Source organism: Trachinotus anak, unplaced genomic scaffold (genome assembly GCF_046630095.1).
Source record: "Trachinotus anak isolate AG129_WGS33_773 ecotype Australia unplaced genomic scaffold, CSIRO_AGI_Tana_v1 ptg000019l, whole genome shotgun sequence".
NCBI classification, from domain to species: Eukaryota; Metazoa; Chordata; class Actinopteri; order Carangiformes; family Carangidae; genus Trachinotus; species Trachinotus anak.
The window spans coordinates 22075799-22089797 of record NW_027273870.1 but is presented as its reverse complement, the minus strand read 5'-3'; the positions used below and the strand labels follow the sequence as shown (position 1 = coordinate 22089797).

The window sequence follows — 13999 nt, the reverse complement described above, 5'->3', positions numbered from 1 at the left end:
TCAGATGGCATATACCGACACCTGACTCTCTTCTCATTTCCACTTTCAAGTAAAGGCAAAAAAAGCTCCTTCACAGCCACAAAAACATTTCCACAGTCTGAATGTTAGTCCCCATGACTGGTAAATTGACTTTGACGTGTAAATTGGTGGAACGCCCCTTTAATTTCATGTAGTACAGTTTTCAGTGATGTGTAAAGCCTGTAAGTACTACAGACTAGCAGTCCTGTCAAGGCAAATACTCTCAAACTGTCAGTAACCCCCGTAAAATTTTAATGAGGTGAGGAAATCCCTGAAGGAAAACCCATCATTGTCAATAACCATTAGCTCATCTGAGTCATATCCAGGTATGTGTGCCCTTTTCCTTTTCATATCAGGTATAATAGGTGCATGCCTCATCTTGTCTGTGAGGAAGGTGCTGTTGATGCCTTACAAACCAAACTAACGAACCAGCCTTTGACTCCTCTGCTCAGTAAGTATTAAAGTATTAAATATGGTATTAAAACAACTTCCTTTAAAACCTCTTTGAACTTTGCAAATAAAGGCATGATCACGCAAACAGCAGATCCACCTCTTACTGAGTGTTTTCTAGATTAAATAAACAGGTGCAAACAGGTTTCTCAGCTTAACGGTTTGTTTGGTTACAGATATTCTTTTCCTGAGCATTAAAGTTTAACACTTTGATGTTAAAGGTAAAAGCATTTCCTGGATTTTGGACACAATTAGAGAGATCTTGCTACATACACCTGTTGGAGTGCAATCTGCAGTTACCTAATAAGGTAACCGTAGTCTTCAGCCAGGAACTGATGTCATCAGGTGGTACCCAACCTTCGCTGAGTGTTTCGACCCTTAACCACAACTTTCTCCAGTTAATGGGCCAGCAGCGGTGGCCAAATCACTGCCCCTCTGCTCCTGGCTTCCAGCTTCCCTCCTCTCACCTACTCCAAATCCAGCAAGAAACTCGTTCAGCCTCTTCTCCCATCTCCGAGCTGCTTGTTTCTTGTTCCTTTTGTCCAGGCCAAGAGCTGATAACAGCCACCACATTGATCTGGCTGGGAAACCTACACAACATGAGATGAGGGAGGCAAGACACAGACACAGGGATGTTTGGACACCATGGTTGTACGGGACACAAGGACACAAGAGTTGTGACATGAGAATGACATTTCTGGTGTGTGAATTCCATCAAAGCGATAGAGAAACAATTGTAATTGAGCAAAATGATGGTGGCACAGACATGGACTTAACTCTTTTATGGTCCAAGGCTGGGTTAGATTTTGACAGTTCACTGCAGTAGAGTGTCTCAAGCCATTGTCTCAGGCTCCTGATCACCACGAGTTGGTTAATCTTATCTTCTGAGCTGTGTCAGGTACTTGGACCCCCATAGTACACCTGCTTGCAGATCTAGTTGCATTTATTTTTACTTGGGTATTTTTTTTTTTAAATCTTGTATTGTGTCTTTTACCTTTGACTTTTATTGCAAAGCATATAGTGACATCTGCTTTAGAGAGCTGGTAGTTACCATTATGAAAGGTAAAATTAAGTTGTGTTTGATGTCAATGTAATTGAGAAATATGGAGGATAAAACCAACAATGGGAAGACGGATTGATACAAAAGACTTAGACCTGACCCTGAAACCAACGAGCTCGCACTGCTAGGGCACGCCTTCAGGAATGTGGGTGTTGTGGATTTATGACAACTTCTACCACCAGATTACTGTTAAATCCACAGATTGATGGTTGCCACTTGATGTAAAGTCATGAAAGCAGCAGAGAAAATCAGCCTTGTGCTCCTTGACAGAAAGCAAAACTTAGCAGGACTGACATAAAACCATCCACAGCTTTGTTAATCACGTAGAGCTGTTTTATTTTAGAATTGATGAAACACAAATATCTGACAGAATTATATTTTATTGTGTTTTATGTGCACTAATGTGCAGGCATTCATAATCCTCTTACATCCAGTAAGTCTACGTATGTAAATTTCATATCCTGTGTCTTTATCATTTAAGACCATTCAAAAGCTGATAATATCTGGTATAGTGATGATTTGGCAGAGATGAACACACTGTCATGACCGTAGGGCTGCAACTTACAATTATTTTCATAATTAACTGTTTTGTTTTGTTTTTCATACCCAAGGTTAACCATAGTGCTTGTTTTATAACCAAAAGATATTCAGTTTACTATCACATAAGACAGAGAAAAGAAGCAAATTGTCACTTTTGAGAAGCTTGAGCTGTAAAAAAAAGTTTGTTTTTTTTGTTTGAATAATGCATCAAATTATTAATTGATTGTCAAAATAGCTGCTGGTTGGGGTTTGGGTTACTAATAAATGAATGAAGGAATTGTTTCAGCTCTACATCAGTTTAAATACACCAGCAGCCAAGTGCAGGAGAATAGCATCAGTATCAGCTTTGGGCAGGTTTTAGCCACTCTGGTTGCAAGTTTAGAGAATTACGGACAAAATTATGCAGCAGAAAGTTTTGTCATTCATGTGTTACTGGGGAACAAACTTCCCATCAGACTCAACTGGAACTTGAACTTCACAGTGCCTCAGGCAGTGTGATGGACAGGAGGGGCTGGATGTCAGGAGGGGAAACAAAAACATCAGAACACAACTCATCGCTCCACTAAGTACTTCAGCTCTGACCTACAAAGCTGACCGAACACACGCCCACCCAAAAACACGCAAAGCAGCGAGGGGGAGGAGTTGGTGGTATTGTTCTTCCTGTGGCTCGAGGTGGCCTGACCCCCACACCCTGCTGTTCAGACATCGTTATTGGCTGTCTGTTTCCGTGGCAACAATCAATGGCAACCGCTTCCGCGAAAAGAATAACAGAGTGTAGCAGGACTGAGGTGACCCCTCCTTCAACCCAACACACACACGCACACACTAAAACACACAGACAAAAACATTTTCCTTTAAAATCATCGTAGTGGCAACAGTTACTGTATGCTCTTCTGCAGGTATTCATTTAAAGTACATGAACCTCAGGCCAAAAGGTTACTCCGAACAACCAGTTATACAGGTACAATGAATGCAAAGAGCATGGCACTAACCATCATAATCTTTTCATGAGGCCCCTGCAAAACATGCAGCAGTGAAACATCCTATATTTATATGAATTTTGATTATATAAGGGATCATGCAAATGACCAAAACACTATAAATGAAATTCCATTGATTGCCTGCAATCTAGCTTCCTCTAGTGGCCAAGAGAGGTCAGTGCACATCCAACAGAATCTAGCACACAGGCTGCAGGACAGCGTCAGAAAAGGAAATAAGTCACTATTTCACTTCATCGAATGAACATTTATTTTTGCATATTGGCTCTGCCATACAAAGTGCAAACAAAATGTAGTCAGAGGCTTTGGAATTATAAATGACAAAACATTAGTTATAGTGAAGGTATTAGTCGACCAAAAGCTGCATAAATGTGTACAAAAACGAAATGTTAGCTACCTTTCAAAGACAACATTTGGAATCATAGTTTAAAAGACCTGATGGACTGTGTCTCACACATAAAAAAGTTCTGTTGCAATGAACTTTGACTTTGTATTAGCTTGCTGTCTCTGTCAGCCAACGGCCCAGAGGGCTCACTTAGAGGAGAGGCACTTCAGGTGTGGTTCCTGTTACTGCTTGTTGCTGTGGTTACGCATCATCTCCACCACACAGCAACAGTAAGGCCTTACGGTAGTCACCACCAGTATCTCCCTGTAACAAACACACACGTGCGGAAAGATTTAAAGAGGGGGGAAAAAAAGGATTCATAGGTGGCAACTGGTGTAAGTGCATAAGAGTGTGTGTGGTGTCGTTTATTGATCATTATACCTTGATCATGGAATGCAGAGAGCAGGCAAACTTCCTCCTGAACTCAGCTCTGATGTCCAACATGTCCACCTCACTACGAGACACCATCACTCTGATCAGGGTGTTGTCGTCGGTACCTGCACCCTGCAACAAACAGATAAACATATCATGACTCCAAACATAAACAGCACATTTGACAGCAGCATCACATTTTCAAGAAGAACTGATTCTGTGTAAATAAAAAATTAACATGAATCCCCCCCCGAACATGAATCTTTATAGCATTAATGGCATTTTTCTGCCATTTTAATGTGTCATTACATACAAGGATGATATGTCTTTGAGAAATAGGTTAAAGTATGAGTGATATTCAGAAATCTTCATTCTAAATCTCCACAGCTCTGGGTTGTTTTACCTTCATGGCATAGTACAGAGTCTCAGCAAAGTAGCCTGGAACGCTCCTGGCACACTTCACTGTAGAGGAAACAGAAATGATAGGCAACGATTTTAAAAATAGCTGTTATAAATCACCACCCTTTAAGAAGAAATAAAGACAGAACCGGTCTGCAGTTTGGACTTGTTTCGTACCCACGGCGAGAAGCAGGTCTCTCAGGGCTCCAGATGTTTCCCTCTGGATGCTCTCCTCCATCTCATATCCAGACAGCTTCATGTAAGCATCAAACACTGCAACACACAGGTTCACAATGAGTCTAATTAAATATGTGAAACTGCAAAATCATTATAGTAGCTTCTCATTCTTAGTGCAACACGCACACACATGCACACACACACACACACACACACACACACACCTCTCCTTAGATGTTCGGCACTCCGGTTGCCCAGGATGGTGACGAACGATTGTTCATCAGTGCCAAACTTCTGCTCTCCAGCCTTGAAGAGGGCCTGCAACCACAAACAATTGTGTACATCACACATTGTTTGTCTTTTTAAAATCATGAAAGCAATTAAACTAGACTCATAATGGAGCATTTCAGTTTTACATGCCAAAGTCAATTCACCAGTCACTGAGACCAAAAGTTTGAGTTAAAATCAATTCAAGTGGCGTCATCCCAGCTCAGACTTGAAGACTAAAGATGAACTTTAACATTTAATTTAAAGATTTTTAATGAGGAGCATGTTAAACAAACAGGGGCTTTGCAGCTGACACCAGACAGTAACGTCTGTTTTTTGCTAAAGCAGCAAATTAAATACCTGACAAATCAAAGTGTACACAGATCACATAGATGCAAAAATAATTTAAAATTTATTATAAGACAGATTAGAGCATGACAGGTTGTTCTTCTTTGCTGTATTTGGATAATCTTAGAGGTGTAAAAATGCAAAAAGTCTGAAAAAAAATGTGTCACAGAAATATCTTCTTTCAGTTTTTTCATGCTGCTAATCATCTTGCAACTTCTCTGATACCCTGACCCTTTGATGGGGGAGTGGTCCGGCTCATCCAAAAATATAAAATATAACAAGAAATGCTGAGAGAATTTTTACTTGCTCCCTCCACTAGAAGGCATCACAACATCATCATAGATGAGTCATACAAACTGCAACCCCCCCCCCACCACCCCACCCCCCACCTCCCCACCTCCACAACACTCACATACACAAAACACTCTTCATCCTGCTCAAAACCCAGTATTTAGTTCCTTTCCACAAACACATGTGACAGTCACACCCTCAGAGAGAAACACAAAGACACCATTGATGGTGAGGAGCAGAAGTATTTACTGAGCAGCAATCAACAACTGACTCACCTGAGCATCGTTCTCGATCTCTCCCTCCTGGATCCCCCTCTGCCTGCTTGCCTGTGGCGAGACAATCCAATCAATTAATCTTTCAATCAGTCAGACTTTATTTGTATAGTACTTTTATACACATTAAGTGTTTTACGCAATAGAAAACAATTACCCCTCCTAAATCCAATAAATGACCATAAAGGACTCAAAAAATAGGAGCTTCAGAACTGTTGAAACACTACCATGAATCTCATAAATTTGCAACGAGAAAACACCAAGATAAAATTGTTAAAAATCAGTATAATCCATTTCTGGTAGGAGAGGAGAGGTTTACCTGCAGCAGAATAACCAGGAGTCTCTTGAAGTGACCTGAAGTATCACCAGACACATCCTCCTCCAGGTTATCATCATACTCTGAGGAAAACAGGCAAAGACACAACTCATATATCTTGTCTGAATCTTGAAAAAAAAGTGTTCCTTGATTACTGTAACACTTTTTTTTCCATTGCATTGTCACATCTCTCTATACTGAGCACACATTTTAAAAACTCTTCTCACAGTCTCACTGTGGATCACTTGTCACTCTTCCCCAGATGTGATGTGGATGAGACTTTGTGGCCAAATGCAGAAGCTTGGAATGCAAAAATACCAAAAAAAAAGGCTCTAAGCTTTAAACTACAGCACCCAGAGACTTTGAGAAATTATAGAGCCTTTTAAAGCACTGTATATAAACTGTATATGTATGACCCATTTTTAAAGATTTAGGTCTTTAAACCTGCTTGGGGCTGAGACCCACATAGAGGGTAAGGAAGTTAAAAATAATTAAGAAATGGAAGAGTTTTGGTTGTTTGATGGGTAATAAAAAAATATAGAATTTTAGAAACCTTATAATTTATGCAAGTTAGCTGTTAATTTCAGTCATAAGATGCAGCTGAAAGCTTTGAAAGAAAACTGCTAAAAGGTCCTTGAGTTAAGAATTTTTAGTCAAACTACTGTTTCCACAGTCAAGAATGAACCTTCAAGCTCCATTTCATTTTTGTTCAACCCCACAAAGCATCTGTTCATCAGGTCATTTTTTTGTATGTGTAACATGAAACATACCCACAGGAACTATATTACTGCTGTCCAGCCAACATCCGTAAATAGGAAGAAGATTACTTCACTTCAGTTTTGTGGGTTTCCTCTAGGTTAATCATTCCAACTAACAACCTCTCTTGACTCAACTTTTCAAACTGTAATGAGACTATAAACTTGTGACCCAGTTGCATGTGGATCAGCAGCAGTATTAATGCTTTCATAGATGCTTTAGTTCTAATGAATAAAGAGTTAAGAGAAGACTTCACACGCAATACTCACGGTGTCTAAACAGGAAATCTTAAAGGCCTCTCAGTCAACTTCTCACTATGTGCGACTGAAGTTAGAACAGTATTGTTTATTTCACATGAAAGACAGTTGTATTTTGTGTTTTGTCACTGGTCTGAAATGTCTAGTGATTTTTTTCCCCAACTTTGATTTTGTTACTTTTTTTGTCTTGAATATTTAACGTAATAGAGAAAAACTTTTATGGGTTTCAAACACAGTTATACTCTACAGCTTGATGATACTAAATGCGACCAACATCAACATGTTTATGATCTCAGGTGAGTTTATCGTGCAGTGTGTGTGTGTGTTACCCTGTCTGTAGGCAGCGATGATGTCCTTCACCTGCCCAGGTGTTCTAGAGGCAAGAATCTCCACCAGCACCTTCTCGTCTGTTCCTGCCCCCTACAGGTGAAAGGAGGGAAATGTCACAGTTTCAGTTTCCAGCTGCCCTATCTGATAAAATATCTGTCCACATCTGGTAACTGTAGCACCGACCTTGATGGCATTGCGAAGTGATGTCACATCATAGGCGATGGGTGGGGTCATCAGAGCCACGATCAGGGTCTCAAATTTGCCTCCTAGCTCTCCCTTCAGGTCGCTGATCAGATCCTGACATGCAGACACAAAATGTTCTTTAGTTAGTTCTGGTGCAGCATAAATGTGTGACAGCACCGTAACAGGAGGGATTTTTATGGTTGTTGAGTGTGACTGGATTATTATGCTATGGTTAGTGTGCAACCCTTTCATAACCAAGTGCACTCAGATGCCTTTGAGGTGTCCAAATGTTCAAGCGGCTAATCTGTTCAGCTCAAATGGATAATTAATTAAAAGCAAATCATTTTGGGAGGTGATTATTACCTGTGCAGTGGCATCACACAGTTTTCTGTTTAACTTTCAAGTGTGAGAATATAAAGGATTTGGTTCAACATTTTACATTTATTTGCTTCTTGCTGAGAGATAAATGAAAATATTAATACCACTTTCATGTTCTTACAGAGTATATGAATCTACATGTACACGTTATGTGTTCAATAAGGATACAGATGTTTATCAATTTACAGTAGGACTGTAAGGTGGTTTCTATCAAACAGTAGTGAAATGTTGTTAAACTGTTGGAGATCATTATGTTTCAGTAACTCTTGTCAAAACAGGACTACCAATGTGACATGTTGTCTGAAGCACACTGAGGCCTTCAAGTTGGAGACGTGATGTTATTTGTGATCATGTGACTGTAAGGCAGTCCAACCTTTCCAAACAGAGTCTTGTAGGTGGCCTTGATCTCCTGCCTCTGGGCGTTGCTGCGAGCCGTCAACAGCTGCAAGATGGCATCCTCATCAGTCCCTACGGCAACAAGCACCATGGTTACTCAGCCAAGCTGTGAGTGTTTGTTTAGAATTATTCTCACATGATACACGTATCACATAACAATAAGCATATGCTGTCTAAGTAGACTCTTGATTACAAGTATTTTACCCACATAATTACAGCCTTCATATGTATGGACAGCATGTGTGTTTGCTCACAGTGACGGGTCTCAAGTTTCACCTCTCTGCTCACGTGTTTATGACTCACTGCAGTCTGGGCGGGGCTCAGCACAGGCCACAGGCATTACTACAGTAATTGTTCAGCCAGGAAGTCCTCAAATAACACTCTCTAACACTGGTCTGTTGGAGGAGTACTACAGACTGATGTGCTTTCAGTGTATCAGATAACAATGTGCTGATGGCAGATACAGTATACAGTACACACACACACACACACACATACACACACACACACACACTTTGCATTAGCTTACCCAGCCCTTTCATGGCCTTGTGCAGGACTTCAGCATCCGCGCTGGCATTGAAGTTTCCGCTGGCTTTAACGGTTCCTCTGCTGGCCTGCAACATGGAAGATGTGCGCAGAGGAGAGTTATTACAGAATATACTTCCATCCACTGGATTTTTACACTGGTAAACAGAACACTGGCAAAAACTTTCATCCAGTTCTGGTTACAGAATTTACAATTGAGGACACTTTTTATTTTAAGTAATAAAGTTTATATTTAATAAAATAATTTGTACAATAATCAAAGACATTCCCTCTTCCCCCCCTTTATAAAATCACAGAAAGTACTGAAGCAATCTTTCATGCTACATATGAAACTCTATCTTAGGTTTCAAATCTGATACTCATCAAAGATTTCTCCTTTAAGGTGCACTTAGCGAACTTTATGCCATAACAACTTGCAGCTCTGTGAAACATTCAGATGGGCACACATGATCTCTCATTAAACCACTTTATTCACACATTCCCATTTCATAAAAAGCATGTTCCCACATCATTCTTGAGCCTGTGAGTTGCCAACCATATCTCAGATGTATCTAGGGATTCACATGTGATGGATAAAGTGAAACAAAATGGCGATTCATTCTGATTATCTGGCTAATCATTTCTCTCAGTGTGGAACAAATATTTCAAAGTAGCAGCCTGACTGACACTGAAGACTGTAAGAGTGTGATAAGGCTGAAAAAACATTAACTTTAAGATCGATTTTAGTAAGTGTTTAGTGCTGTGACAATGCTCCAGTCGTTACAGACACTCCCTAAAACTCTGACATATTAACAATATACAATAGTCAACCGGCTGCTTCGTATTTCAGAGGGTGAAATGTTTAGAGAGGAAAACCACGGGAATGACTCTGGAATTCTAACCCTGAAAGTCCAACAACCAGGATTCTGTCTTTTTCTGGAGGAAGAAATGCCAAAACGTCCACGAGCTTTCCTTTTTCATAAACACAGCCGTCACCCAAGCTAAACAAAATCTAATCAACGTGCAGTGCAGACGGCTGCTCAGACAAACAAGGAGATATTTAGACAACAACACAACACAATGCAGATACTTTCCAGTGGAATGTTAGACTCAGACTTCAGCCCCTATTTCTGAGTCCTGTGGAGCTAGTTCAGACATGACTGAGGTAAGGAGTTGCGTTGTGGGGGGGGGGGGCTTCTGATGGAGGTATGTTGACCCTACATATGTAAACAGAGGGTGTCATAAGTGGTATCTCTGCTTTAAAGCACAGACAGTGACACCACACACAAGGTCTTATCACTCCCACCCTACATTTATGGACTGTGGTTACCATGGAGACAGTACACAATCCATGTAGCCAAGCTTGTATAAAGGGAAGTTCCTTATCATACTGTCATATAACAAATTTTATTATTATATGTTCATTATTAACTGTTTATTATTAACTATGGATATTACTCCTTCCCAGATTAAATAATGATGCCCTCGTTGTTCAATATTTTTCTTGTTAGGAACAAATCATTAAAAGACCAAAACCAACGAAGTGTTAGTGTCTCTCTCGATGCCACTACCATACATACAAGTCGGGCTGTGACTGAGATGAGAACCAAAAGATTGTGTCCTCTGTATTTTTTATTTGGCAATTCAAAGTGCAGTTTACATTTTTTAATTTCAAGTTACACACAGTGTGTTGCAGAAAAGCTGTATACCAAAAATGTTTAGACTCAGTGTCCTCAACTTTGACGATTTTCAGGCTGAGAAAAATGAAGGAATACATTCACTGATAATAGACTTTTCAATGAATTACATTTTCATATATTCTGGATTTTTCAATGAGGGTGGAGGAGCAAATGGGATTTTAAGAATTAACAAGGTTAAGAAAACATATCAAACCTAAATCATTATTGAAAATAAAATATTGTTATGTGTTTTAAAACATGTCAAAGTGGATCTTTAAATGTATAAACATGAAAAAGGAATACAAATGAACTGTAAAATCTTCCAGTTCCCTTTAAATCAGGGAAGTAGTGAGACTACTTGAACTTATGATCTCAGTATTTCAAAAATCCTGGCTGCAGCCCTGGTACCCAGCCCATTTTTTCCTACTGAAGACTTAAATCTTTAAAAAATGTCACAGATATATAGTAGCACGTAGAAAAAAAAAAAGCATAGTAACATCCTAAAACAGCTGGGCTGTACAAACAGGAGTGACCGGTGCATTTGTCAGGGACTATTTTCAGCTGCAAATAATTACAAATACACATGCAAGTGAGTATTTACACAGACAGGGCAGTGTACAGTATGTGGGATTGATTCAATTGAAACTACAGCATCCTTAACCATGTCACCCAATGCAAAGGCCTGGCTCACGGACTTATTTTAACAGTTTCTGTCTAACAGTGGAGCTCAATGGTACAATACTTGTTAGTAAGATCATTTCATTGTTGGTTTTGATCTTTTCACAGGATTTGCTGACAACAAGAAAAACTGAATACCACCAAATGTATCTTTTATATAAAGTTATATCTTAGTCCTTTTAAAACTGACCACTGTGAATTTGGTGTATAACCACTGTGTGCAGACTGTGGTGGGGCAACATCATCACGACTGATTATCATCATGAATATAACCATAATTTTTATGGTGACGGACCAACCCCACCCTGACATGCAGAAAAAGAACTGATTCCCCTTTAAGAGAGGGAGGGCGGCTTTAAACTCCAGACGAGACGTGGAAATGGGTGTATTAAACACAGTGAGAGAGGTGGAGAGACATGGAGACCCACCCGAATGGAATACAGCCCACATGAGTCATACACTAAACTTCCCTACTTCCCCAACAGAAAATAGTTTGCAGCCACACAAACTTAATACACACACTCACACACACGTCTTTCTATACTTGCTAGGACCCTCACTGACGTAGCACATTCTCTTGCCCCAAACCCTAAACTTTACAATCACAACTAAATGCAAGACTCCAACCTTAACCAAGATGTAACCAAGATGTCCTCTGTACCAGGGTCCAAACTGAAACTGGTCCTCACAAACATAGCAATACAAGCCCATACACATATTACACATTTAAAGCTAAACAGGCTGAAAAGTTTTTTAACAGAGAATTTGTCAATCCTCTGTTAAACTACACTGAATTACAGAAAGTAGTACCTATTCATTCAGCTGCATGTACATGGTTTATCTTACACAAACGTACTGACATTGATTTGACTAAAAGGTACTGTTTTGTTGAACTAGAAAGATATCTAAACTTTATCCGGAGTGAATAAATATCCATCTTTTATTGACTTATCCTCACCAGTCAGGCAAAATTTTAGAATTATATAATGTGGAATAAAGTGGGCGTTGTCTTGGAGTTCACGGGGTAAAAGCAGCTGTGAGTCATGCATTTGCATAAATAACGGATTTTTACAAAGACTATTTGAGATTTTATTATTCTAATCATCCGTTTCGCGTCAAGTTTGTCGTGTTTCTTTGGGCTGGCACGTAAAAAAAAAAAAAAAAAAAAAGTCTGCAGGGTGGAAGTGACTCACCATTTCGACGGTCTTGAAGGTTTATTCAACGGTAAGAAGAAGGTCTGCTGAAAAGAGAAAAACGTTAAGACAGATACCAAACTCCCTCTGAGGACCAGAGGTATTCACTCAAAACGACAGCGATTAACTTGTATCAGCTTCGATCAAATTTCCTGCTCTGTCTTCTCTCAACAGTAGCTGTCAAACTTCCGTGGACCGGACATGACCGTCTCTGTGCCCGCAGGTGGACCCCGGCTGTCCCCGCTCACCTGGCCGCAGCTGCTGAGCTTTTACGCATCGGTGAACTCGACCGCCTGAAAGCGCTCCGGTGGAGAGACTTACCGCAGAGCTGCAGCCGACAGCTGGGCTTCAGGGAGCAGACACGGAGAGACCCGGTAGAGAGTGAAGAGAGGAGGAGAAGAAGGACGCAGAGAGAAAACCCACTCAGAAAAACTCTGTGCGTGAGTCTGTGCGCCACACCCCGGTGTGGCACAGCCCCGCTCCCGAAGCACTCTGGGAAATGTTGTTTTTGATTTTTATTTTCACCTCGGCAGCGGTCAAATATCCTTGGTTACTAAAACCAGCAATAACATAATGTGTAGTTTGCTACTAATAAATAGAATTGCTATAAATTAGCATTTGCAAAATAACGTGCTCACTCAACGTGATCAACCTCAATGTGTAATCATTCATGTAGCATATACACTGAAGACAGAGAAACTGATCAAATGGTCACTTATATGCTTGCTTTAGTTTTGGCTGTATAATTTGTCACATAGGTCAAGGAAATAAGGTTAAAGAAATAAAACTAATGTTTTGGTCAAGAAATAATTGAGATCACTGGGCACTGCACCAAAAAGTTTTTTCTGCGACTTGACTGTATTAAAACCAAAGGACCAGAACACCTCACTAGGCTGGTTTGTAATAAAGGAATCCAAGGTTTGGTTTAAAGTTCAAAATAAGGGTTATGCACCAATAATTCATAGACTTCATAACTGAATACAAAATGAATAAATAAATATCGACTCGTTACTCAGGAACTGTTCACCTATTCAGACCAAATTTAGAAGCAATTAAGTTTTGACATGAGGTGGAGAATGACACCAAAACTGTTATCACAAGGGCAAAACAGGCCTACTCAATAAAGAATGTCACCATGAGCATATAGTGATTTGAATTGTTCTACAATGAATGCTATCCATTCTTCGCCTTTTGCTTTGGCATGTATGGAATCTACATGCCATGTCAATAAATGACCAAGTAAACTGAACTGAGAGCTGCAGATCAATTCTTACAAAGGGACTAAACATAGTGAGAGAGAGGGGTAGAGATAGGGGGATAAAACAGAATGTATGTTTAATATTTAAAGAAAAAAGTTGTGTGTGTGTTCTAACTGAAAGATTTAGGGAGGTGGATAATCTTTTATTTTGAAAGAGCAATAAATAAAACATAATTTAATTTTTTTCAAACATGTCAATAGGTATGAAAGTGCTTCACTTTAAGTAATAATTAGTGTCTTATATGGTTTAAATGTGCTCATATAAACAAACTAGCTGTAAATGTAGTTTGAAACTCTTTACCTTTGCATTATTTGTTATCATATACAGAGGTCTAAAAATATTTCAAACATTATGATACAACACAAATGAAATATTCAAAGTGTTACAGAGACCACTAAACATACACATTAGGCGTCCCAGCACATTCACACACAAACTGTCCATGTTGAGGTAGCAGGTGAAGGTCACAGTA

The 13999-nt window shown here is 39.7% G+C and overlaps 1 protein-coding gene across 3 annotated transcripts; it reads right to left on the bottom strand.

Annotated features, from left to right (window-relative positions):
- Positions 1–3292: 3292 nt before the first annotated feature.
- anxa5b (annexin A5b) lies at positions 3293–12740 on the bottom strand. 3 transcript variants are annotated; one of them, XM_071504674.1, is made up of 13 exons: positions 12590–12740; positions 12269–12312; positions 8723–8807; positions 8171–8265; positions 7420–7533; positions 7236–7326; positions 5897–5976; positions 5581–5631; positions 4624–4717; positions 4400–4495; positions 4227–4285; positions 3833–3955; positions 3293–3715 (listed from the first exon to the last, which is right to left on the bottom strand). In XM_071504674.1, the coding sequence occupies exons 2-13, from the start codon at positions 12269–12271 to the stop codon at positions 3653–3655; spliced, it is 954 nt and encodes a 317-aa protein (XP_071360775.1). In that variant the 5' UTR covers positions 12272–12312; positions 12590–12740; the 3' UTR covers positions 3293–3652. The 3 variants fall into 3 exon arrangements, with proteins under 3 accessions (XP_071360775.1, XP_071360777.1, XP_071360774.1); XM_071504676.1 differs by having other exon boundaries at positions 12269–12315; positions 12590–12699; XM_071504673.1 differs by lacking the exons at positions 12269–12312; positions 12590–12740 and having other exon boundaries at positions 8723–8816.
- Between the last annotated feature and the right edge of the window lie 1259 nt (positions 12741–13999).

What these genes read in the sequence shown, in the direction of transcription:
- anxa5b (XM_071504673.1), bottom strand. Translation starts at nt 8,816, where the DNA reads ATGTTGCAGGCCAGCAGAGGAACCGTTAAAGCCAGCGGAAACTTCAAT. An exon ending in CAAGGCCATGAAAGGGCTGG is followed by an intron (nt 8,266 to 8,722) that starts GTAAGCTAATGC and finishes TTGTTGCCGTAG; the next exon opens with GGACTGATGAGGATGCCATC. An exon ending in CACTTCGCAATGCCATCAAG is followed by an intron (nt 7,327 to 7,419) that starts GTCGGTGCTACA and finishes TTTCACCTGTAG; the next exon opens with GGGGCAGGAACAGACGAGAA.